The sequence below is a fragment of the Falco naumanni genome, chromosome 9, assembly GCF_017639655.2.
Source record: "Falco naumanni isolate bFalNau1 chromosome 9, bFalNau1.pat, whole genome shotgun sequence".
Classification (NCBI taxonomy): domain Eukaryota; kingdom Metazoa; phylum Chordata; class Aves; order Falconiformes; family Falconidae; genus Falco; species Falco naumanni.
This window is the reverse complement of record NC_054062.1, coordinates 2269433-2294955: the sequence shown is the minus strand read 5'-3', so window position 1 is coordinate 2294955 and position 25523 is coordinate 2269433. Positions and strand designations below refer to the sequence as shown.

Genomic DNA, 25523 nt, shown 5'->3' with positions numbered 1-25523 from the left:
GCACAGGCTGCGTGAATAACTCAACATAAAGCTGGCATAAATCTCAACAGAAGAAATATCTTTTATCTTTAACCATTTACTCCCACTATAGGAATAATGGTAGTTCTTTTACATTTACATATAACTCTTGTTTGTTTGTTTTGCTTTTGCTTTGTTTGTCTCTTTGTCTTGGCACCTGCATAGCAGAAACTTTACAGTTCATTACAGAAGTTTGTCCCTCTCTCTGCTCCTCCCTTCATTTACTCTGCTGCCCCTGAGGACTAGCAAGCAACACCCCAAGGTCAAGAGAATGTACGGTGTTACCCTTTTATGACGGATTATAGAAATAACAAACATGCCTGACAGTTTTATACAGCTGCTAGAACGGGTTTAGTTTTCAACAAATGAAGAATTTCCTCTTTTTTTTCTTTTTCGTATATTAATTACATTTTACAAATCTTGGTTTTCCCCCCTTTCTTTACTTTCCCCCCCACTTTTCTTTCTTTCTTTTTACTTTTTTCTCTTTTTTTTTCTCTTTTATTTTTTTACAGCAAAAGGATCAATCACCAACATGTCCATTGAAAAGTCCGGGTTAGCAGAGTTTGGCTGTCATCTGGTCCGACTGTTTGAGGATCTCGGTGTTGTACAGGTCTAGAGCATGGTTCACACGGATGATCTCGCTGTTGGTGAGTTTCAGGCGGTGCTTGAGCATACAAGAGAACAGATCCAGCTGGGGCTTCCCTGGGGCCACAGGAGGCGCCAGTCTATTGATTCGGTCCCGAATATCCAGCAGCAAGAGCATGACGGAGGAGGAAGAATAGAACTGCCCGCCTTGCGTGTATGACTGGTTGACCTGCTGCACGGCACTGCGCAGCAGGTCAGCGTTAAAACGCAGGCTGTAGCCATACACCTGCACATCCGAGATCTTGATGTAGAACTGACGCTTGGTGGGGTCAGAAAGGTCCACAGGCCCTTGGCCAGTCTCGTTACGCAGTAGGGAGGGCAGCCGAGTCCGGCTGCGTAGGTAGATGTGAACAGTCTCAAAAAAGGTTTTCCACCGGTTGCCCAGTAGCAGGGTCCAGTTGTAGCACTGGCTGTTTTGGAGGCGGATTTTCTCCCAGCGTGGGTAGCCGTACTCCCCAAAGGGCATGTTCCAACCCTCAGAGTGACTCCCACTGAACGGGTTGACGTAGACGAAGAACATAGGGTCCAGGCTGCTGTTGCGCATCTGGCAGATTCGCATGGAGATCCCGATCACCATGTGGATGAAGTCCATCCGGTTCTTGTTGCTCTTCAAGGTGAGGGACATGCGTTTGCGCCACCTGGGGTCAAAGAAGGTGTCCAGGCGGATCTCGTTGCTGATGAAAGTGGTGTGCACATACAGGCGAGAGTCCATTTTCTGCAGCAGGTACTTCAGCTCTAGGTCTTGGAAGTCCAAGTCTGTCTCAAAGCTGATGAACTGCTCACTCCGCTCTGAGTCTACGTTCTGAGGCTCGCAGCGACCCCTGTAAAGCTTATAGCCCTTGTTGCATGAGCCGCAGAGAGAGATGTTGGCGAGGCTGCACATGGCACAGCTGTTGTTGCCCCCAATGATGCAGGGGATGGGGCGCTGGCACAGGCTGGTGCCACCATGGCAAACGCAGCTCCGTTGGCTTTCCAGAAACGTCCCCCAGAACCCATTCTCATTACAGTAGAGCAGGGACTGGACCCGGGTAAGCCATTCCTGTATTGTCCTGCGGGTAGGAAGAAGAAATCATTAACATTTTAGAACCTCACAGTCCTTGGTGCTAGCATCTTACTAGAGCCGCAGTGTTTTCAGGGATATATCTGAGGCAGAGCTCTCAGAACATTGGTGCCCTGCCATGGCATCTGGCAGCTATTCCAGTCTATTTCTAGACTGGATCATTCATCTGCTGTTTACTCCTTTGGTGGAGAGCAATAGCCCTCTAAGAAATAGCTAGAAGTTAGAACTGATCATCTGAAAAGTGTCTCTCTTCACACTGCTCCAGGAGCTGAGACTGGCACAGTCTCCTGCCAAAGAACCCATCTGTGCCGCAGTAGCAAAGTTCAGCCACGGGGATGGAGCTGATAAAGCCCTGCCAGAGGCTGAGGTGCTATCAGGCACTGCAGGTCCCCATAACTCCTGGGCTAGCAGAAGAAAAGTCCTCTCCGTGTCATTGGCAATTCCTCCCACTTTCCAAAAACAGACCCGTAATGGGATGAGGCAAAGCCAGCAGTAACCTCTGCTTACGGTACAGAGCTCAACAACAGCAGAAAAGAGGATGAAAGCCAGGGTGTGTAGAGACAAAGCTGCTAGAACAGCTTCTCCTTTAAAAAAATCTGCTGCTAATTAACCACCTCTTAAAGCCTCTCCCCACAACAGGCAGCCACGCTTGCCCATTCCCAGGCCCCACCACTCCCATAATTGCTAGATCAGCGCCCTCACATCCACGTCCTGCAGCCCTGGAATGACTCCTAATGAATGACACTGTAACCCACGTTTGCTTTTTGTATAAGGCACATGCAATGTTGCCTTGCTGCCCCCCTCTCCCCACCACCCCGGGAAATCTCAGCACAGCGATTCCTTTCTCAGCAGCCTTCAGCAGAACGCCTTGTTCAGCCGCCTGCTCCCTCCCCTCCGCCTTCCCCCCAGCTAATGAATACTTCATTGTCTCCTCTGGGCAAAAAGTTCTTGGTAGCGCTGCAGTGAGAGGACTGGCTAATGACAAATTAGGATTCAGTCCCTGTAGAAAGGGAGGAGTGATTATGGACAGAGGCTCTCAGAGCTGGATTAGTGAAATTCATGGCACCTGCATCGCCTGACCTCCGAATAATCATTAAGCTGTAGGCTGTATCAAAGAAGGCATTAAATGATACAGCAGCAAAGAACAGCACGATGATTAGGGGGAGGGAGCGAGTGGAGGGATAAGAGTATAAAACAGGAAAAAAAGCACTGGAAGGAAAGAAATAATCAAGAAGCCGAAGCAGTAAGGGTAGGGGAAGAAAGGGGGGGGGTGGGGGGGGTGGGGTGGGGGGAACAAGCAGGTAAAAGGAAAAATGAGGGAGAAATGCAGTGGGCAGGAAGAATAGGGTTGGAGAAAGGGGAAAACTGAAACAACAGCAACAACTGAAAGACAGAGGACCTATAGGAGTGAAAAGAAAGAGGAAGAAATTGAGTGAAAGGAATGAAAAAAAAAAAGAGAGACAGAGCGAGGAAGAAGGACTTGCAATAGCAGGAAAATTCTGAAGCCTTGGATGTGGGAAGAGCCAATTTTTACATTCCTCCTGTGGTACAGGGCTACCAGGGTCTCTTTCCACTACTCAAAGCTAACAGGAGCTCTCCTGCTAGTGGAAAAGCCTGGCTGGGGAACCTGGGAGCAAGGCAGTGACCTCTCCACACATCTGCTGCAGAGGGAGATGGTGACAGCCCTGGTCCCCAGAAGAAGTGCACAGGGCTCCTGGTTTCTAGGACAGCTCTGCTTTGGTGTGGAGGGGACAGCACAGCGTGACTGCAAAACACATTACTGACAGCAACAAGAACTCTCAAAACCACCCGCTGGGGCCTGAGTCTCCCTTCTGCTGATAGGTGATTTTTTGCTCACTGTTTCAGCAATACAAATTTTTTTTACCACATCTGAAGCCTCACAGTTGGAAAGCCAGAAAAATGCATTTGAATTTAGCAAGGCACCCAGATTCCAAGTTTCAATCCCCCTAAGGTGTTGTGAACCCACCTCAATTCCTCCATGCACCTCTTTGAAATCTTTTGTTGCTTCTAACCACTAATCTAAGCATGAAGTTAAGAGATAATGAGCAAGTGGAGGATGAACTAAAAGCACAGCAACCCTCCAATGCATGCACACTGGCTGCCTGGGTTCACTGGGCTGGGGGAATTGCTAAGAGAAGTGCAAGATTCCTGCATGCTGCCTCTTCCCATGACTAGGCTTGATGACAATGATGAACATCAGAGGCTGCTTTGAAGGAAATACCTTCTGCAGCCCCAAGCTTTGTTCCTAGGTCCCACTCCTGCTGGAATTTCTACCAAGAGGAGAAGCCCAGCAGCACAAAGCAAATGAAGAGCTGAAGCAGCAGGCTGGTGGCAGACAGATGGTAAATGCCCAGCTCCATCCTGTACCCTCTCAGCATCCCTACCCCTGTCCATGAGGTAAAGACAGTATTTCCCCGATTCCCACAGCTGTCACTGTGATCACATTTACTGCTTTTTTGTGGGGCTGGGCTTTCAGATGAGGCACTAATGGCTGCTCATACGACTACAGGTGGTTTCTCAGGTGGGTTTGATGAGGTATTCGGCACTGTCAGAGGTGTGCCTGTGTGCACATAGGGCCACTGCTTCCAATAGCCTGTATCGGTGCATGGGCACACAGCAGCTGAACGGCTGCCATGGACAGATCACAATTCCAGCTCCATGCAAGGCAGCGGGACTCTCCCGATTTCCTCACACGCTCACTCATGCACAGGATTCCCAGTGTATTTGTGCAGTGCTGCCTTACTGCTTTACACAGTTTTACATGTTGATAATGCCACTGAGTTCATGGGTCCAGGACTGCCCAGATACACATCAGGGAACACAACAAAAACTAGGGTCAGATGGCCATGTCCTGTCTGTCTTAGGAAAAAAAAAAAAAGGCATCGTTCCAACCTTCTCACTAGCAGTCAGCACAGCAAAACGAGAAAGGATTCTCAGCTGACATCTTGTAATCGAAACTAGTAATTTTCCTGTTCCCCAGATCAACTTTGTGGAGGACGGATGGGAGGAGTTCAGGAGAAAGAGGGTTGGTTGGTTTTTTTTGGTGTGTGTGTATATGTCTTAGCATTCAGCAAAGACACAAGTAGGACAAAAAAAAAAAAAATAAAATAATGCTACCCACCATCTGCTGATGGCAGCAATAAAGGACATAATTAAATGAAAATGCAGAATCCAGGGCAGAGCTGGGCATCAGCTACAAACATGACAATGGGAAGTGTGATGGAGTGAGAGAGAGGAAAAGCGGTATAAATTAATCGATTTTGTCTTGCAACTGGGACAGGATAAGAATATGTGCAGGACCAGTCACAGCCCTTCAGCTGTCAGGAGGTAACTTAAAACACAGAGCTATGATGGCTCAGAGGCCTGCAAGAAGAACCAAGAACTGTCAGGGCAGAAGGAAGCTGAAAAGAGCCACTGCTTAAAGGCTGAAAGCCAGTAGCAGAGTGGTGATTGGTTTTCAATTTAATTATTTTCTCTTTCATTAAGGAGTCATCAGTTTATCTTTCTCCCTTTTAATATCATTGCAAAAGTTATTTTGCCTCACATTTGCTACCTCTGCTAGTTCAAAGTATAAAGTACTAGAACATGTGAAATTAAAAAAAAGGAAGCTATGTCTTTGAAGGTCACTGTCAAGTAGTTTTACGTTCAACTTTAATATCTTACATTCCAAAACTAAAATGAAAAAAAAAAAATTGCATCCAGGCAAAGCTGTGAGCGAGAGCTATTTTCCAGTGTTTTCTTGCTGTTGCTGGTTGGAGACATGCAGTCCCCTGGTGGTGCTGGGAGCTGGGAGCCAGGTGATCACGCAGAGCTCTTTCGCCATTTAAAACCTATCTGTTGTGACAAAAAACCATGTTTTGCAGGACAGTGTCGGGCTTTCAGATCAGAAGCGGAGGTCATGTCATACAGAAAGGTTATGAATAATTTTCTTTTTTCCTGACTTGTCCTTCAGGATTAACCAGGTCTGGGGAGGGGAAGAGGCTGATGGGTGTCTCTTGAGACAAAGACTCAGCTTTGTTGTAGATGGGATCTTAGCTAAGTGTTAGAAAACCAAACCAAAACCAAAAACTAAATAAACCAAAAAACAAAAAAACCAAAACACCAAACCCCTGATCCAGTAGGACAGGTTGTTTTGGTTGGTTGGTTGGTTGGTTGGTTGGTTGTTTTTTTAATTGCAAGTAAAAAGGTAGGGATTTAGCAAGTTTTCCTTTGAAAAATCATCTTTCTCTTTCCAGCCAGCACTGGCTGCTGTGGAGATACTTTGGGGCTTTCTGTATGGAACAGTGAAGTAAAAAAATGCTATTTTTATTCTCAGCAGCTGTGAGATGTATTCTTAACTAATGACAATTTGGCTGGAGCCCAGAACATGTATCAGCTCCTCTCTCCTTTGGATATTATTTATATTTTACATTTTACAGTTTTAAAATGCAACTATAAGTACTCATTCAACATTGACACTGTAACAACTGAGGAGTGGTTTCTTTTTTAAACCAACAAACTTGCCTGCAAAGAGCTCTTTTTTAAGCAAAAGCAGTGCAGAGCAAATACATGTGCGTATATATATCTCCTTAGCTATTGCAAAAGGTCACGGAGAATCAGTCTAATTGCTGAAATCCTTACTCTTCCTTTCCTTTGGAAACGCCACCTCTTCCTTTCCCTGAGGACAATCAACAGCAATCCTATTTCTTTTTCTCACATTGCTTTTGAATATATAATGCAGGCTTACTATTGCCTGTATTAAAGAGAAAGAGAGGCTTGCTCTTAACAGGACCTTTCCATCCTTTCAAAGCCACTGGCTTGCTTGATAAGCGTCTGTCGTTCTGTACAGCAACAATTAGAAAATTAGAGTATTTCCAAGCTCTGTGAAAAAAAATGATGACATGCATACTTCTTCCACTACGTATCTGTCTACCAAGCTGCTCCCCTGCCTAGCTACAAATGCAGAATGACAAATAAGAAAAGAAATTATAATATGCCTGGTGGTGTTGACTTAAACAAATCAAGCACATCAGTCAGTTAAAACTCCAGCTGCCATCATCCATTTCGTCCTTCTTCCTCCAGATTTTATAGTATTAGTTGGAGGCGCCCTTTCTGCGTGGCTGACTTTTTAAAATAGAAGAGAAATGCTAAAGACATATTTATCTGAATGCTTTGCAGCAGCATGGTTGGCTGGATATTTGCTTGCTGCTGCTTCACTTTTTTGTCATGGCACAACTCAAAATACTGCCTGGACATGCTGGTGACTCCACCACCACTTGGCTTGTATATAGCAGCTCAGCCAATTGGCAGGAATGGGCCAATTTTAGGAAGTTCTCCAAAGACTTTTTTCATAATCTCTTAAACTTAATAGATATTTCTCTTCATCCCTAGTAAGTCCATCAAGACTTTCTCCAGAAATATGAGATTTCTTGGTAATTAGAGATGTTAACCCCTGGAAGAGTTTGCCAAGCTGCACAGTGATGAAATGAAAACTTTGTGTGTTTAGCAGTCGGGGGACTGGATGATAACAAGAGACAGCAGTCAACCAGTTAATGTTCTCTTGACACTGAATAATTAGGAAAAGAAGGAGGTGAGAAAACATTCCTCTACAAATATTAACTTGGCCTGACCCTTCCAAAAGAAACATGGAAGAAAAAGCATTTGGACTCATTTTTTCCCCCAAGATTTTCAGTGTTACTTCACTTCAGACAACGTAGAAAGAAATAGCAAGAGCTGTTTGTTAAAATCCACGGATCCAAGTCTCCAAAAATGATTGGATGGAAACTTAAACACAGCTATAGGTCAGTGCTGAAAGGGGCCAGCAGGAGGTGACTGTTAGATATCCACAGCTGTGCAACTGTAATGGAAAATCTACTCTCTCCACCTGTAACAACATTGCTGAGCTTCTGGCCAGGGCAGGACTGCAGGTTTACTCTGCAGTTTGTAGAAGTGATGGAATCTACTCCCAATCGAAACTAAAGCTTCTCTCTCACTCTAGCTACACTCATTGCGGAACACAACTCAAAAAGGGGCTGAAGCATCTTGTGCTCCATATGTCCACTTTAACAACAAATGGAGGCCTAAAGCTTGGCGGTGGTATATGAGGCAAAATCGCTTAAAAAGCAGCTTAGCCTGCTTGGCTGTCTGATGGCAGCTCTGAAATATTCTTGTAGAACACTGCAGAATAAGCCACTGCCCTTCACCTGGGTAGGTAAGACCACGCAGAAGGATGCAAATATGCTTAGGTGTGTGGTAATGGTTACTTACACCTCCAGAAATTCCAACCCACTCCCAGACTTTACCACTTTCCCCCAAACCTCCGTGTTAGCAACCCTGTATCCAAGCACTTAGGCTGCTAGGTTTAGCCCCGGCTCAGCTCCATCAGCTACCTGCCACACCACAGCCATCCCCAAGGAAGGATGAAGGTACCTTTCTCTGGGCAGCTGGTGGTTAGGATTGTGCCGACACCGGACACTGAGGCCAAAGAGTTTGCGGGCAGTGCGCTGGATCTTCTGGCGCTGGGCTTCCAGGGAGCTCTGCAGCAGCTTGTAGCGGTTCTGCAGATCCCAGTCGTTCCCCCAGTGCTGGTGGATGCTCCCAATGGTCAGGAAGTGGTTGCTAGGTAGCCTTTTCATGAAGGATTTAAACTCATCTGAAACACACAAAAATGTGGAGAAATACAGAGGTTTCTGAACTACAACCAAGTTCCAAAGCTTGTCACTAGCAGGATGGAGAAACAGCAATGATGTATGAGCCATCAGTGCTCTGCTAAAGGAAGGTGATGCCCATTAACTCACTGGTCTGCCAGTCTGCCCAGGAAGCCCACTGATTCCAGGGCTGCTGCTGCTCCCACAGGGGAAATGAAAGCCAGAGAGTACGAGGGTGAAACAACACAGTTAATGTGTACAGGGTGAAGTAAAAAAGAGAAGCAAATTCCCTAGAGCACAGGATTACAGTCTGGGGGTTATGAACAAAAAGCAAGGCGTTGTAATCATTGTCAGTTAAAGAGCTCTCATTTAAATTGTTTTTCATCTGCTCCTAAACTGTCATTTGTTGTTGAAGTCAAATCACTTTGGCTGTGTTGTTAAAAAAAAAAAAAAAAAAAAAAAAAAAAAAAAAAAAAAAAATCCCCAGAGGAAGGGTTTGGGTTGTGTTAAAATGTCCAGCTTTCTCATTTTTAAGCAGAGCATTCTGATCCTTTTTTTCTCATTTAACTTCATGAACATTTGAAGTTAAATGGGTTGCTTTATGTAACAATGAAAATAAAATAGTTTGCAAGGCTAAGGTCAGAACAAAATGTGTCAGTTTTAGCCAAAAGAAAATTCTAATTGATCCAAAAATACGTTGTTAAATGTTGTTTTGTAATCACTTTATTTCCATTTGATTTTGTTTGATAATGAAAAAAGCATTATGTAGGCTTTGTTTGAGGGTTTTTTTTCATGACAAAAGAAAAAAATCTGATACTGTTTCTGTTTACGATCACCCCTTTCTTCCTAATTTAGAAGTATAGTTTGCTTAGACTCTGATTACCAGGCTGGGACATCCTCATATGGAAAAAACAGATGGTTCCCATTTGTCAGTAGAAAATAACTCAATTTTTGATACCAGTAAACTGGCTTTGACACACTGAGACACACGAGGAGTGGGCCAACAAAAAGCCTATAAAATGCAATAAAGAAAAGAACAGAGTTCTGCACCAGGAGAGAACCACCACACACGTCAGTACAGGCTTGGAAACAACCAGTTGAACAACAGCTGCTGGAAAGGTCCTGGGGTTATGGTGGGCACCATGCTGAAGGTGGGTCAGCACTATGTTCTGACTGGGAACAACACAAACTGCATACTGGGCTAAATCCAGGAGGTTGGGGAAGTTTCTCTTCCCCTCTACTTGGCACTACTGAGGCTGCACCTGTCTTTCTCTGCCAACTTTAGGGTCACCCAATTAAAGAGAAGTGTTGAGAAACTGAGGAGGGCACAGCTGAGGGCTACCTAGGTGGTCAAGGCCCTGGAGCACAAGTCCTGCAGGGTCAGGTGGAGGAAGCCGCACTTGTTTAATCTGGTGGAGCTGCCAAGGAGCAATCTAATTACAGCTTACCACTGTTTAAAAGGTACTTACAGATACGAAGGAGAGAAACTCCTCTTGTTAGACACATATGATATAATAAGGAGTAATAGACAGTTTGCAGCTTGAGAAATTCAAATGGCTTATTGAAAAACTTCTTTACTCGGCAGTGATGCAGCACTGGAACATGCTGCCCAGAGATGCAGAACCCCTTATTTTAGACTCTGCCAGACGAAGCCATGGCTGACCTGACCTGCTGCTGCTGGTGGTCCTGCTTCTGGGGGGAGGCTGGATAGAGCCCTGCCATAAACCCCACAAAGCAGCCAACATGAAATGCAGCCCTCTTTTCCTGTAAGCTATCTACATTATTTTTCTTCTTTTCTGAATCCTTTTTTAAAATTCCTTCATCCCATTTTCAGAAGGAAAAGAGGACAATAGCCAGGAAAAAAAAAGTAAAAAATGAAAGCTGGTAAAGGATGGTATCTTTTCAAAAAAAGTAATAATCCATAGAATTATTGAAGAAAATCAGACCAGATAATTTACAACCTATCATAAAAAGCTTATGGATATTTGCATAACAGATTTCCTATTATCCAGCAACTTGCAGTTCATGCTCAACTGCCTACCACAGAACATCTATGCATTAGTCAGTACCATCATTGCATAGATGGTAAATGGATGTTCACATCCTACTCATCACATGGTGAAACTGAGCACCTAATAAAAATAATTTTCATCATTGCACTATCAAGATCCATGGGACATCTGCTTGTCTCCTTTCTTCACCAAAGATAACAGAGGTGTTTTTTTTTTTTTAATCATCTCTCAGGTTTTCACTCTATTTGTAATGTTGCTTTCAGTGCCCTTCTCCTCCCCAAAAATGAGTCTCTCTTGTTCAGTGGTCCTCTGAAACTATCATCACGTATAATTGCTTCTGTTGACCATGCTGATTACTCCTGGTACCTTTCAGCAGTAAAAGCCTTGCATTTGCTTCCCACCCCTTATAAATCAATTTCCTCAAAAGCCTGTTTGTGCAAAAGACCAAGATCTTTTCCTTTTGATGATGAATGTGCTACATTTTTCATAGAGACGAGTAAAGGAGAAATTTCAGTGCAGTGTGCACATTTTGATACTGCAGTGCAACATTGGGAGAAAAACAAATTAGCAAAGAAATCCAGCAAAACAAAAGTTGAATGAGGTTGTTCTAAAAAAAAAGGGGGGGGGGGGGTATGAAAAAAGAAAATACTTTCCCAAAAGAATAGATTCTTCATTATTTCTTTATATTTATTTATAACTGTCCCTGGAGGCCCCAGCCAAGGCTATGGCTGCATTGTGCTAAGTCTTGTACCCTTCTGGGAATAATTCATTCTTAACCCTGAGAATTTCCAATTAACTAATAAATCTGTTTGCATTTGGTTTTATTTCATTCATCTGCACAATGTCGACGATGGCTGGGACTACATCCCCCATAATGCAACGTGGCCTCTCTTTTTGCTGAGTCACCCAGTCCCTGCAGGCAGTCCCATGGCAATGACACATCATCGCAGGTGGCAGGGGGCAGAGGTCCAGCCTCTGGAGAAGGATGATGGCATTTCAGTGAAATGGCCGTGTCAAACATCTCTTTCAAGTATGAAACTTTCATTTTTCCAGTGCTTGTCTTTTCAGTTAAAAAAAAAAAAATAAAATCACATTTTTGTCAGAAAGCAATAGCACTGCAAAAAAAGCCCAAACCCCATGACTTTTAATCAAAGTGCTGTTTTAAAACCCAGAATCACAGTTCCGATGCAGAATTTTTTGGCCAGCCATACTAAAATGCCAAGAATGAGGCAGTGTTATTTTTCTCAATTTACACATGAGCGATGGAGCACAGGACTAAGAGAGCTCCTGAGCTGATTTACAGCAGCAGCAGTTCACTGCAGCCTCCTTGACTTTGAAGATACTATCCCAAATCACACCAAGTCTTGATTTGTCCCACATGATTTTTTCAAATTAGCATAGGAATCCAACACACGTCAGAGCCAGAATACAGATCTTTCAAGCTATCAGCAGCTTCCTGTGGAAATGGTATTTGCTTTCAGTGCACTCATGTGCCTTTCAGCCTACTTTATTGGAAAAGTCTTCAGATTTCATTAGAGATTTCTTTTCTGCTGTTCATAATGAAGAAAATCCTCTTGTTATTGGGAATATTTATTAAAACAAAAAAGCAAAATACTAATGCTACAGTCTTTTGTGACAGCAACTTTCATCTCAAAGGATAAGTTCACGCATGATGCAACAAAGTGATGAATGAGATGCAGCAGCTTTAAACATAAAGATAATCACTCCGTCTAGCCCTGAAAAGCCTCCAGTCCTGGGTGGAATATGGCTATAGCACAACAGAGAATTGCACTGCAATGTGTCATTTTAACATGGCAAATGAAAAAACACCTTCCCCTGTTGAAATCTCAAGGGGAGGGAGACCGAATATAATTATCTACCACAGTCTTTGCTTAGATTGAGTGCAACAAGTACAGAATGTAACAGTAAAGCAATCACTGTTGGACTGTAATTCCTCTCTCTCCATAGGGCTCTCACCTTCTAAGTGTCTGGGTTAGATCCCCTGGGAGTGTAAAGGGGTTTGATGAATGGTGGCCAACATGTGGCTCTTGAGCATCTTGTATGAAGATCCTGTACCGCAACTAGCAACGTATAACTAATGGCAGAGCTGTGCAGGCGAGCACTACCAGTAACCCTAATTTGTGTAGTACTGATCTAGCAGAAGCTTCTAGTATCTGCACTTCTGATTTGCCCTAGTGCACCCACCCCGTCCGTGAATCTATAAAAACCCCCAGAAAGCCACTGACCCCTTCAGCTAGTGACTTACTTCTGGAACAGCCCCAGCCTTGCAGCTTCCCCTAGTGTACATATATGGGGGGACCTTGTCAACATGGTCATCAGCCCTGGGCTATTAACTACTACTCTGACTTTGCTCAGTTGAGCACCAAGTTGACCGCAGGAGATGGACATAAGAATATGTGCAACAGCAGACATGCCGGCAGGATTCGCATATCAAAGTATGAAGCAGTCCTCAACAGCCTATCAAGAAAACAACACAGGCCGCTTTGTTCCAGCCACTCAAGGGATTAAGGTGACCTTCAACATGAAGAAAGAAATTGCTGCCGGGAAGACTTCTGAAGAAGAATTCTTCAGTGCCTTGGATGAAACTAGATGGTCCCTTCCTCATAGTTTTCTTTCCTAACACAGAGACCTGGACAGTTATGACCATAAACGTTAAAGAAAATGTGTGGGGAAGTAACTGGCTAACACTGAAAGATGAGAGTCAGGACAGGGGTAAGCTCTCGATGAAGTTCAGCATAGTGCCCATGGGGCTTCGGGGCATGCAGACTGCTTGCCAAAGGAAAGGGTGTGACTGCACCGATACTGTTGCTCTCTTTCCTACCTCCAGCCCTTGAGAGTGCCTATCACGCAAGTGCTACCGCACAGCTACTATGGGTGCTGCCCAGCATCAACGTGGAACAAACTCCACTGATACCTCCAGCCTCAGACTGGTAGGAAGTGGAGAGAAAAGCAAAACGTTCACACCAGCAAGCATCGGCACCATAGGAGAGGGAAGTCGTTTTCCCTTCTCCTCTCTATCTCAAATGAGGTGTCATCTGGCCTGTGCTCTCGCTCTGTGAATTGCCTTTCACCAAAGCAGAATAAATCATTCATGCAAATCTGAAAAGCAATTTCTGCATCATTCATATTGTGGAAGTTTCTCTGTAGAACTATTAAAGAGGGATTCTGAGCGGGGTTGCTATGAAAAATCAGGTTTTTAAGCAAACAAATCCTTCCATAGAAAATATCCCGTTACACACAGAATTACATGTGGCATGTGTTTTTGTCTGTATCTGAAACAGAAAAAAAAAGATACTCCCTCAAGACTAAGATCACATTTTTGGGCTCAATAGCCTCTATTTTTTATCCAAACTGGAGCACTATACTGAGGGAAGAAGAGATTCTTACCTGGTATAATGTGACATGTTTTGTTTGAAATAAATCAATTGGAAAATGTGTTTTGTTTGGTTACCTGAATTCTCCAGATCTTTATAGGCTTCTGTCCAGGTCTTGGCCATGTTTGCTAGGGTGTACTCCATGATCTGGATGTCAGTGATGGGGCAGTTGCACTGCGGGAACTCCTCCGCACACTGGCAGCCGCACTGGCTGTTCCGGCAGATGTACTCCCCCTCGCCGTTGCACATGATGTAACTCAAGGCAGACTGGACAAACTTCTCTTGTAAATACTGAGGAAAGATGATCTGGAGACCTGGCATAGAAACAAGAGGCAGAGAAGGGGGTGGGGGAAACAAGAAAAGATGTCATTTCAGGTATTTGTTCTTTTCAAAACCTGTTTCATCAACAGCTTGGGAAAGTGATGCTGAGGAATTAAAAGCTGCTGGGGTATTTCTATTGGAGCTGTCATGAGTAAAGAAGGTGAGCTACAAATTGTGTGCCTCCAGTGCAGCTAGTGAGGTAGCTGAGAGCAGAACCCACCTGCTCTGTGAGGGAAAGGTGACAAGTAACACCCCCTCCACAACATCCAGTGTACCCCCTTCATCCCAGTCCTGGATTCCAGTACAGCACAAAGCAGCTGAAGCCAAAGCCTCCCTTGTTCCCGGGTTAGGACTGGTTTTACACTTCACAACCGAGTGCTAGTTCAGAAGTGATGAGCGTTACGCTGTTCTGATCTATTTGAGAGAGACTAAATAGGTTTGGTACCAGAGAAACATGGAAACCACACACTGAAAGAGAAAAGGAAACAGAAGAAAGGAAAATAATACAAGGAGGGATATATAAAAGACCCTTGCAGAGTTAAGTGCCCAGTTCCCATGGTATAAATACAGGAGCTGGGTACCCGAGTCTTTTCAGCTCTCTCCCTGCTAGGAAGGCTACTTGCCAAATCCTATAAAAGTGCAAATGGATTTAGTGCCAATGATTTCAGTGGTGCTCTGAAGATTTACATTAGCTGAGAGATCTATCCCCATGTCTCTTTCTCCATAGCAAGTGTTTGCGTATCCATCCATCTGTGCAGGCGTACGCTTGCTCGGGTACCAGAGGACACGATAACAGTTTAAGTGTTTGCCTCGCGCACAGTGTACGTGTTTTTCCAACCTGTCCTTCTCCAGCCCCCATCTCCTGTCCCCCTGCAGATGTCCCTGAGGGTTCACAGATGTTTTCTTCTACCTGGTGAGTCCTGCTTGTCAAACTCAGTCAGCATCTGCGGTGCACGAGGCAGAGACAACAATAACTCCGAGCGAGCCTTTTGCGGGAAGCCTGGCCCGCTCGCCTTCCTCATAAAAGGCCCAAGGATTTTGGAGTGGCAGATAAAGGAGTTTATGGCTCGAACAGCAGCACTGAACTCCAACGTAATGAAGGCATGCAGGTCAATTACCCATCTGTTTGTGTTTCTATTGCCTTGAATTACTGTATCCGCGCCTGACAGCTCATTGGAGTGGAATGAAAATAAGACAATAATTCAGAGGATGACAGTGTGCAGGAAGGGCAAGCAGGGCTGTGACTCCTTACAGGAGTTCAGGCCCATCTCAGTGATGGGTCACGTCCACCTCAGACAAGAGAAGAGTGGTGGGCAGTGACCCTGGCACCCCCATTACCCTTTTGCTTTTGGTTCCACTGAGAGATCTCAGTTTTGACAAGGTCCCTCTGGAAGACCAAGTCTGGGGGGATCAGGAGGGTGTTGAAGGCACAGGGACCTCTGGTTCCTCTCCCTGCTGCTATTGCCAGGGCACAGTCTCCACAAGCACCATGCCTGCTGGCATTGAGCTGCCCCACTGTCTGACCCAACTGGCAGCCGAGCACGGAGCAGCGGCAGCCGCCGGGCAGGATGAACCCAGAGCAACCTTGAGCTGGAGAAGACGTCTGTGGCACTTGCCCAAGGAAGGATGTCAAGCCTGGCATTTGGAGGCACTGTGCCTGCACAGATCCTGCTGCCTTTTCTGTGGTGCTGTTGTGGGGAAGAGAGGGAACATGCAAGGGGCTGGCCACAGCCTACCGCACCCCAGTGAACCTCAAAAGTGGTCTAAGGCTGATTATCATTTTGAGACCCATCTGGTCTTCCCTGAGATGTTTCTCAACAAGCACCTTAGCTTTCTTCCCATTGTCTTCAGGAAGGACTGAACTTCAGTCTCTTTTAGGGATTGATCTGAAGCAACCACCAGAGGGACAGTTCCTTTTTGAACCTTCGCACTGACAGGAATGGTCCCACCTGCCTGGCTCCAAGACTTTCCTTCAGGATGGAAACAAAGTGCAGTGCTATTGGAGAACCAAGATCTACAAAGGGGGCTTGGAGGGCCTGAAGGCTGCTGTACTCACTGAGCCTGCAAGCTCACAGGAGAGGGGGCCTGGGCTTCTTGATGTGCATTGACCCAGTTTATTCATGGCCCAAGTCCCGTGAATAAATCTTTCCACTCTGTGCTTCATGAAGAAGCAACCTGACCTGGCCTCACCCTTTGAATGTGAGGCCCAAATGACCACAGGCTCTTCAGCTCACCATAGTTTCTCTTCCAGTTTTAATGTGGGTAACAGCACCAACAAGCTGTCTGGTCCCAGCTACAAATGACACCAGCTTCAGAGATTTTTTTTTTTTATTTTTTTTTTCCTCTGGAAGGAATAGGGGTAAAAAAAGCAACTAAAGTTTCAGGGAAAGCACCTCCCATTGCAAAGGACGTGCATTGTGTATCTCAATACACGCAGAAACATGAATACCCTGTAATCTCCAAAACATAACACCGTCCCATCCTACCCTGCAGAGTTCCTCATGTGGAGGCTCACTTTTTGCCCATAAAACTTGTGGTTTCTAAAAAAAACCACCACCATTTCCAGGATATCCTCTTCTAAGAAATAACCTCATGTTTAAGAGGTAGTCAGAACCCCTGTACATTTAGCATCAATTCAACAAAACACTTACAGAAATCCTTAAGTTTAACCAGGTGAGCAGTTCTGCTGGAATCCATAGAGTTAATTGCAGCATTTAACAAGCAGCACATATTCAAATATGTGCTTAGACCAGGAACACTAGTGACACAAATCCAGCTACCCATCAAAACATGAGCGTGCATACTCCAAATGCAAAGCTCTAACTTAAAAACTGCAAACATTCTGTAGGGATTACAGGCAACTCAGATCTTCCAGCTAGGAATTTCCTTGTGGAAGAAATCATTACAGGGTGTACATATATATATATATATATATATATATATATATATATATATAAAAGTAATAGGGTTACTGAAATACAGCCATGCCTGCTCTCACATTTGTACCTTGACATATATAAATCCCCACACATTTATCATCATACCCAGACAAGGGCAAATTCATACCAGTATTTTTGGGTTTGCATTGAACACCCTTGTGAGCAGATGTTGGCAAGATGTTGCACAGGTACTGGGCTAGCAGCATCTCAGTCCTGGTACCCTTCCCATTCATGTGTAGTTCCATACCATGCCCAGTAACTAGATATTACTGAAATTGAGTTGATTACAGCTGCCAGTAAAGCACAGGTGTGATTAATCGTTTAAGGTAATCTTGACAAAGATGAGGTTGCAAGAAGGCTATACTGGTTGAGACCACTGTTCTAAGCGCACAAGGAATGGGCTTATCCTCCACCGCAGCCTCAGTAGCTGATAATAGATGCAGAAGGTAGGTTTGCTAGTGGCAAGTGTTAGGGAGAATATCTTAGTTTTGAAGGTAACTTATTGATCGGAAGGAGGAATTCTGCCAGTCTGTAAAGCATAAAGTTCCTCTTTAAAAATTCAGAGCAACACTGATTTGGTATTGGTTTGTCTTAGCTAACTACAGGCAGAATGTGAAGTTTCTGACAAGGGAACATGTCCTTAATTCACCCAGAAAAACTATTAGAGAGATGTTTGGCTTCGGACTGTATATAAAAAGCTTCCTGCATTAAAAGAGGTAAATTTCCCCAGCTCTAAATTAGAGCTATTTGAGACATTTTCCATAGAAGAGTTCTCTGTTGAAAATGCAGTTTCATTGAAGCATTTTGTGAGAGCGTGTTGACTCCAAAAGCACTTTTGACAGGGAAAGGTCTAAATGTATTTTTCATACTCCCTCATTTTGTTTCACTGAAAAGATGAAATGTTTTGTATTGTCATCACTGCTCTGCCCACCTTGGCAAAGACTTTAACATTAATTGTACTGTAAATTTAACAGTCTATTACCGTATTTGGTGTATTAAACTACCTATGCAATATTTCCTGGTTTTATATCACAGTGTTTAGAATAGCACAGAAGGATTTTACCCTATTGAAATAGTGCCACGTTGCAATATTAACATACGCTGCCCAAGAGGACGTGTCTCTGCAATTTTAATTTCCCAGAACTTTTCAAAATGATGCTTTTTTTCACTCAGATTTTCAAATTTCAGCCTAGGACACTTTTCTAGGGAACACATGTTCCCATTTCCCACCAGACTGCTGAGGAGCTGTTAGCACCTTCCCCTCCCATGCTTTGGCTTACTCCTTTTCCAGGCAGCACAGGCAGCTCATGCATCAGCCACACCAGAGGTGGAGGCAGATGAAGGGATGGTTTCATGCTGGTTGCAGGGACAGGAGGATGCAAAGCACAAATAAATGCAGTCACCTGTGAGATCCCAGCCCACAGCAGGATCTCCCCCAGCCCCGTGCGGGCTGGTCCCCCCAGCTTTGTGCACAGCCCTCCCCATGCACAGGACAGGGAACCTGTCCCCAGATAGTGCTATTTAAAAGGCAAACCTTCTGAGCTACTGCGATTAATATACCTGTGTATACACCCGAATGAAGGCATCTGACAGAGATGGACGTGCATGCTGGGTCCACATGCATACTGGTTTATAAATTAGTGATGCTCTTCCATCCATTTAACCACAGGTGCAGAACCAGATACTGCACATGCATCCAGGTCCTTCCCTAAATCTCCAGGCTGGCTGACCTTCCCAAACCCTACATGCAGACATGAATATGTAGCTTAGCTCTGGGTCCAGCCATTGCATCTCCTAGAGGGCAAGTTTTGGAAGCACAACTCTCAGGGCTGGGCTGCAGCAAGTTCAGAAATAGAATTTCTCCCTGTCATGAAGAAGCTGCTCGTTTATAGAGCCAGAGTGACATGAAGGTAGTAACGTGGATTTCTGTCAGCAGCTCATGCTCAGCTGCTAATCAGATCAGGGGAGACTTGGTCACGATCCATTACCTGCAGCCCTATGACTAATTCCTAATGAGGCCTCTCAGAGCAGAGGAAGGTTCCTGGGTAATTATCCCAAGAACCGCACTCCAGATTAGGCAGAAAGCTCAGGTGTAGCTTTAAAGGTCACTTTGTTCTATTAGGAAGAGCCTTACCTTGCTCCCTTCCCTCGCTGTCTCTCTTGGCTTGGGTCTGTCCTCTCTGTGCTGGGTTATGCTATGAAGCTCCACGAGACCCATGTGTGGTTGACCCCACAGGTCCTCTGTCTGCTCCCATCAGAAATCACAGCCTCACTCACCTTACATCCCACCTCTCTCCTAAACTTTCACTCTTCCTCCACCTCTTTCCCCCTCCCTGGCATCTTGCTCTTTCTCTTATCTTGTAGGATCAGATAGCCAATAGAGATCTATTGATTTACCTACTTACCAGTTTGTCTGCTATAAACCAAGCTGTATGCTTATTTAGCTGTTTACCTAGTTATCTGGTGTGTCATCCTTGGGTTTTCATTACCAGCAGCCATAATCACAGTATATAAAAAAGCCTCAAATTGTGTGTTGTTAATTAGGTAATAACCTGAACTCAGTGATTTAGATAATCACTGGAATAGTGAAGACAACCTGCCTATTATTTTTAAAGGCAAATAATAACAACAATAATAATATCCACAACATGACTCAGTAAATGAAACCCAGTTTCTGTGAACCCAAGATTAAAACAGCACTTGCCAAATTATACTCAAAGCGGAAGATGTAATGTAGCCCATTCATCTGAAAAATTAAAATTTGTGCAAGTACAAGGATTCCAGAAATAAAACCATCTGGGCAAATGAGCAGTTAAATCCAACATTTCCTTATTTTGTCAAAAACTTGGGAATAACCTTAGTAAATTACACGCCCAGTGAATTTCCTCCTTGTACTGAAGTTGACTTCTTGCTAACCGGCATGTATTTATTTATTAATTCAGTCATGACCTCTATCTGTTGACTTCTGGACTAGTTCCCCAACTGGGACTGAAGCCATGGCTTCTAGCATCTAAATAAAACCTTTGTGACTTTTCCCAAAGATTACCGTCATTACAGAATCCCAAAAGCTGATCTGCAAACCTCTTACGCAAAACAGCAGTTTGGGAGGGACAGAGACGTGGATGGAATATCCCTACAATATTAATGGAAAAGGCCACATTTATGTATATTGATATATGTATAATACACAGAAGTCCATGAAAATTCAATGGCAGAGGGCACCCAGACACCTCACTGGGGTTCAAGTCTGCAGTCTTTTGCACCTTTAGCTCAGTCCCTTGTCAAGCCCTGGCTCTGCTGCGCTGAGCATCGTATGAAGCCACCAGAAGCCATCAGTCCTGCTTCAGTGAGCTTACAGCAAAGGTGGTGATCGCAGCAAACAGAGGATGGAAGCAGGCTAGAATAAAGGGCACCCCTCTCTCATTTCATCCCCCCACTCCATGCCCTGTATGTCCAGCTCCCCCGTTCCTGTGCCCTACCTTGCAGGTGGAGTTTGCTCTCAGTGCTTTGCAGAAGGACAGAACTCACAGAGTCCAGATTGTCGTAGCTGTTACAGCCCAGGGGGCCGGTACGAGTTTCTGTTACCTGTGGAGGATGGAGAAAACAGAGTGTCCCCTTTGATTGCAGCACCATGTCTTCCCCAGGCAGTTTCAGACCTTGTAATATGATGACTGCTTGTCACCAGCTGATGCAATCCAAAATGCATCTTCCCTAATTGGGAAATAATGCGCCACACTGAACAGACACGACTAACGTCTGGCACACTCACAAGCTGCAAAAAATAGAGTGAAATGTGCCTGCTTTCTTTACGGTACCACATGTTATTCTGGGCTTGGCAATGATGTCCTGCAGATTGATGTTTCTCATAGAGCATCTCCATCGGAGAACATCAGAAGCAAGTAGGGGAATTATTCCCTGGCTTCTCTTATTGGAAAGCAAGATACAGAGATGGATTGCAAGCCCACAGTGGTGCCTAGAGCTCCCACAACATATGTGCAGACCATCCTTGTGCTGAGGTTAGGTGGAGGCACACATGGCCTGCAGTGCTCTTGCTGTGGTTGTTGCTAATGGTTTCCAGCCATGGAGAAGAGCTGCCCTTCCTGAATTCACAAAGGGCGGTTATCTGCCATCGCTGTTTCAATATCTCAATACGATTTCCCACCCAGAAGGGAACAGACTCAGCCATGAGACAGCACAGAACAATAACAAGAGCTGAAACCTTTCAGAAATGGCTAACAATGACAACTCCATCCACATCACCTTCCCTGAGGTGAACTCTGCAACAATAAAATCCCTCCCCAGTATAGGATGATTGCTTTCAGAGAAGGCAGCCTTTGTCTGCAGAACCATTTCCCCTATTCTGTATGCTCTGAGCAGCTTGCCTCCCTGCCTGCCACAAGCCCCCTCGCTGTCTCTCAGTCCGTTTCATTCAAGGTACCTCAGCAATGCCACACTGATTTTTTCACCTTTTCTTGTAGCAAATTCATCTGAGAGATGTTTAGCAGTCATACCCACAAGAGGAAAATACTTCTGGGTTGCATGGGGTTGAACATTTCACAGACCTGCCTTTCCCTTCCAACCTCCATTGCTGATCTGGATTGTCTTTTCCCTCTCTTCCTTCCAGGGGTCACTGCCTCACAGCAGTGGAAGTCTCCTGTCCTAGACAACCATCACATTGGATGCCCACCCCTTTCCATGTATGACTGGCTCTGGGGAAATAAATTCTTCAATAAGGCTGGTAAAAAAACAATTTACCTTAGGAAATCAGCACAGGAAGAAAACAACTTGTGATCAAAAAAGCCATCACACTGAACTGGCAATGTCCTGCCCTCAACCCCTACGGCAGTAGCATGGGCACACAGTCTTCTTTCTCTTCCCAAGGCAAGATACAGTACCTTGATTGCTCCGGTAGAGATCTGGATCTCGTGGAGTCTCCTCATGGTGCCATCACGATCTACAAAGTAGGAGGAAGCAAGCTGGTGCAATGCCTCAACGCTCTGGGTAGCGTTGCCTGACTTTCTGTCGAGGCGGCTTTTGTCCATGTACATGGTCAAGGCCTCCTCTCCTGCAGCAGAAAGAAAAGGAGATTTCAAGCTGCTGTGCAGGGTCATCTTAACAGGAACATACGACATCATGTGTCTTACCTGAAGAAAGAAAAGCCCAACGCAAAGCACTCTTAAATGAACCCACCCTTCCTCACCAGTACCGGAACCTCAGTGCAGTACATACGAGCCTCCTCCATTCAGCCAGAAAGGCCAGGTCCATCACCGCTGGAGATCAGCTCCGCTGAATTGAGTAGATACTATTTTGGACATTTATTAACCATCATAGCTTTAACACAACTGCTGGGAAGGATTCAGTACCATTTGTCCCACTCAAGGAATGCTTTTCTCTGTGGGCAGTGCTCTAGAACGATGCACAACTGACAGGAGAAGATGCCACTTTTATGCAAGTCTCTCTCTGACCCCATTTCTAGAAGGAATAAATGATCTAAGTTGCAAATAGGACATAGTTATGTAGGTGGGTGAAGAGGACAAACGAACACCAGTCGTACCTCTCCAGTGACCCCACAAAAGGGCGAGGGCGGGGGGGGTGAGTGAAGGGGAGTGATCAGGGGAAAGAACAAATAAGAAAGTTGATGTAAACCAACCATCCTTTCTGCTTTTTTCCCCCCTCTCAGAGTGTCATTCAGGTAATTTAAGTGGAGAGTGAAAAATACTGTACAAGATAAGGGACGACAGGTGATTTTTAATCAGTAACCAGAGAATCCGGGAGTGGAACGGTTAAGATCTGATAGCACCAAACATCCTAAACATTAGCAGAAACCTGTATGTAATGAAAAGCAGATGAAAAGGACACAAAGGTGTGAAGTAATATTTACCTAGAAGTTCAATTTCTGCTGTATGAGCCAGATTAAAATCCAGTTCATTCTTAACACAAGGCTGGGACTATAGGAGGAGTAAAAAGGCAGAATACCATCCTGCATCCTTAACGTGTGAAGCTCCGATTTTAATAAATGAAAAGAACAGACACCTACACTAGGAATGTGCCATTTCTACATAGCTCTCTTAATGAGAGGAACGGTACTTGTTCTGAGTTGATTGATGAACCACTGATGAATACGTTGCCTCTGGCAATGATAGCATGGTAAAAAAAAAAATAAAATAAAATTACCACCACTTTCTAGGCCAAGAAATATTTTGCTTTTCAGCATTTTTGCTTATTTTTTTGTAAGACAGAGAAGTTACTTTTCTTAAAGGTTCTTATTATCTGAAATAGTTTGATTTGTCCAAATAATTTCTTTTATTACATAAATGCAAAAAACCCAACCCAGTAAGTCCTTCTCCTTGCTTTCCCTGGAAATTTTCCAGCTTTTATCTGGAAGCCAAATGCCTGAACACAAATCAAAAATGAATCAAAATATTTTTATTGGATTTCAGTTTCTCGAGCGATTGATATGTTGAGGATTGAGCCTTCAGTTTTGAGATGAAAAATTGAAATTTTTGGTGGAAAGAAGACACTTTTCATCAAAAGAATTGATCAGTTGAAATCTTTTAATTGGCTTCACGGGAGCTAAGTGGAGAAGACTGGCATATAAAGCTTTTTCTCAAATATTTTGTTAAAAATCACATGCTATCTTTTGACCACGATCAACGTAGTAGTTAACAGCATCATCATTGTTACTTCTCACAAAACGAGTTTCCCTGGAAAATGACCGGCTTTGATTTCCTTTATCACCATCAGCATTACTGTGCACTGAGCGGTGCGATGAGACCTTGGCAGGGATCGAGGCTCTGGTACATCAGGCTCTATCCACACAAACAGCAGAAAGATAGTTCCTCTCCCGGAGGATTTAAAGCCCACGTATCTGATGAGACACAACAGGTGTCTACAGCAAACAGCCGGCAGCGCACAAGGTAATAAGACGGCTGTGATCAGTGTGAGAAACAGCGGTCACCGCACACCAGCTGCCTGGCTGCTGTCAGCGCCTGGTCAGGTTTCATCTTTAAGGTGAGCTTTAGCGGGGATTTGAAGGAAGGTCAGACTCTGTGAATTTTCATGAGGCAACTAGTTTGCCACTGAAAGGACATCTGCGTGGGAGTTAGCCAAAAGGCTTGGGGGAAGATAGGCTGGATTGGCGTAAAAGTGTATTTTGAGCCAAAACTTTTGAATCTCTCATGTAATGGAAGCATTTAACTGCACAGAGATGCAGCAGACTTAAAAGATGCTTTGCCACCATTTTGCCAGGTTGTGACAGATGAGGGAAAACCTGGAGTAATTCTCTCCTTAGCTGCGGTTCTCAGAGGAACCTGCTGGATCCAGGCATCAACTCTTCTTCAATTCCACCAGCAACAAGAAAAAACTGCTTTTTATGGAAAAACATCATGCTTTATATTAATAGTCAAGGCACAAAAATCAGGACTTCTCAGTCCAGACTAGTTCATTTTAGCTAGACAAATGCTGAGATTGGAGATGCCTTGGACAGAGAGCAACCAGGAAGTCTGGACTGAATTGCGTCAGGCAATAACACCGGGTTTGGTTCACAAGGAGATCCACCTTTAGCTTTTGGTCCCCAGATAACATGAAGTAGGCAATGAGCAACTCAGCCTGCTCCTAGACATCAGAGAGGAGAAACCTGTAATCTAGGGCAGTGGAGATCAGCGATTTCCCCACAAAAGCTGTCATTTTTCCTCCCTGGGGTGTTTGGACCCCTCCACTGGGAGCAAGAAGAAGAAAGCAGGAAAGTAAAGCCCATGAGATTCGATGCTTTCCCTGAAGGACAAATACTGTGCCTAGGAGTGAAGGGTGCTGAGCTGAAATACTGTTGCTGGAAACCTATTCTGTGTACATGTGTGCAGACCTGGGAAAGCACAGCATCCCCATGGAGCGTGTGCATGAGAAAGCAACTCTTAGATCAAGAGAGGTTAACAGACTTTTGCTGCATTATTAAGTCTTAATTTCTCGTTTATTAAGCTGATGCTATGTTCAAAGTTGTCTTTCCTTCAGGGCTTTCCCTGCAAATTAGCTCTCAGCTCTGTGTGCTCCATCCCAGAGCATGGATGCCCTCAAAATGACCCTTCGCCAATCCCATTGTCAGAAATAAACTGGAGCAGAGCTGGTTTTTTATTAGGCTCCAGGGGAAGCAGGCTGCTCTGTAGGTTGAAAAGCATCAGGAGCTGTTCCTCATGTGGCCAGGTGTGAAACTGGTGGGCTGGCCTGATCCATCACCCAGCCTCCTGGGGTCCATGCAACAGCTGGCATTTAAAAGCAGAGCAATTTCCTGCGTGTTTGTCACTTGTTTGCAACCTAATAAGACATCAAGCTAAGTCACAAACAACTGTGATCCAAAGCAGAACTCCAGTGAGTTTTCTGAGGAGATGTGGGGTCCTGGGAGAGCAAGGGTGCCGGTACACGTCTGGTTTTATATCCCAGTGGTCTTGTTCAGCCCACAGACTGATTAGAGTGTGTCCTCCTTGCATAATGCA

At 44.6% G+C, this 25523-nt stretch overlaps 1 protein-coding gene across 1 annotated transcript in view; it reads right to left on the bottom strand.

Annotated features, from left to right (window-relative positions):
* Positions 1-292: 292 nt before the first annotated feature.
* BRINP1 (BMP/retinoic acid inducible neural specific 1) overlaps positions 293-25523 on the bottom strand; it is an 88500-nt gene continuing 63269 nt past the window's right edge. The window contains exons 4-8 of the mRNA XM_040607607.1: positions 21933-22102; positions 20517-20622; positions 13855-14091; positions 8153-8375; positions 293-1712 (exon numbers count right to left, since the gene is read on the bottom strand). Of these exons, the coding sequence (XP_040463541.1) occupies positions 572-1712; positions 8153-8375; positions 13855-14091; positions 20517-20622; positions 21933-22102 (1877 nt within the window). The 3' untranslated portion in view covers positions 293-571. The remainder of the gene's footprint in view (positions 1713-8152; positions 8376-13854; positions 14092-20516; positions 20623-21932; positions 22103-25523) is intronic.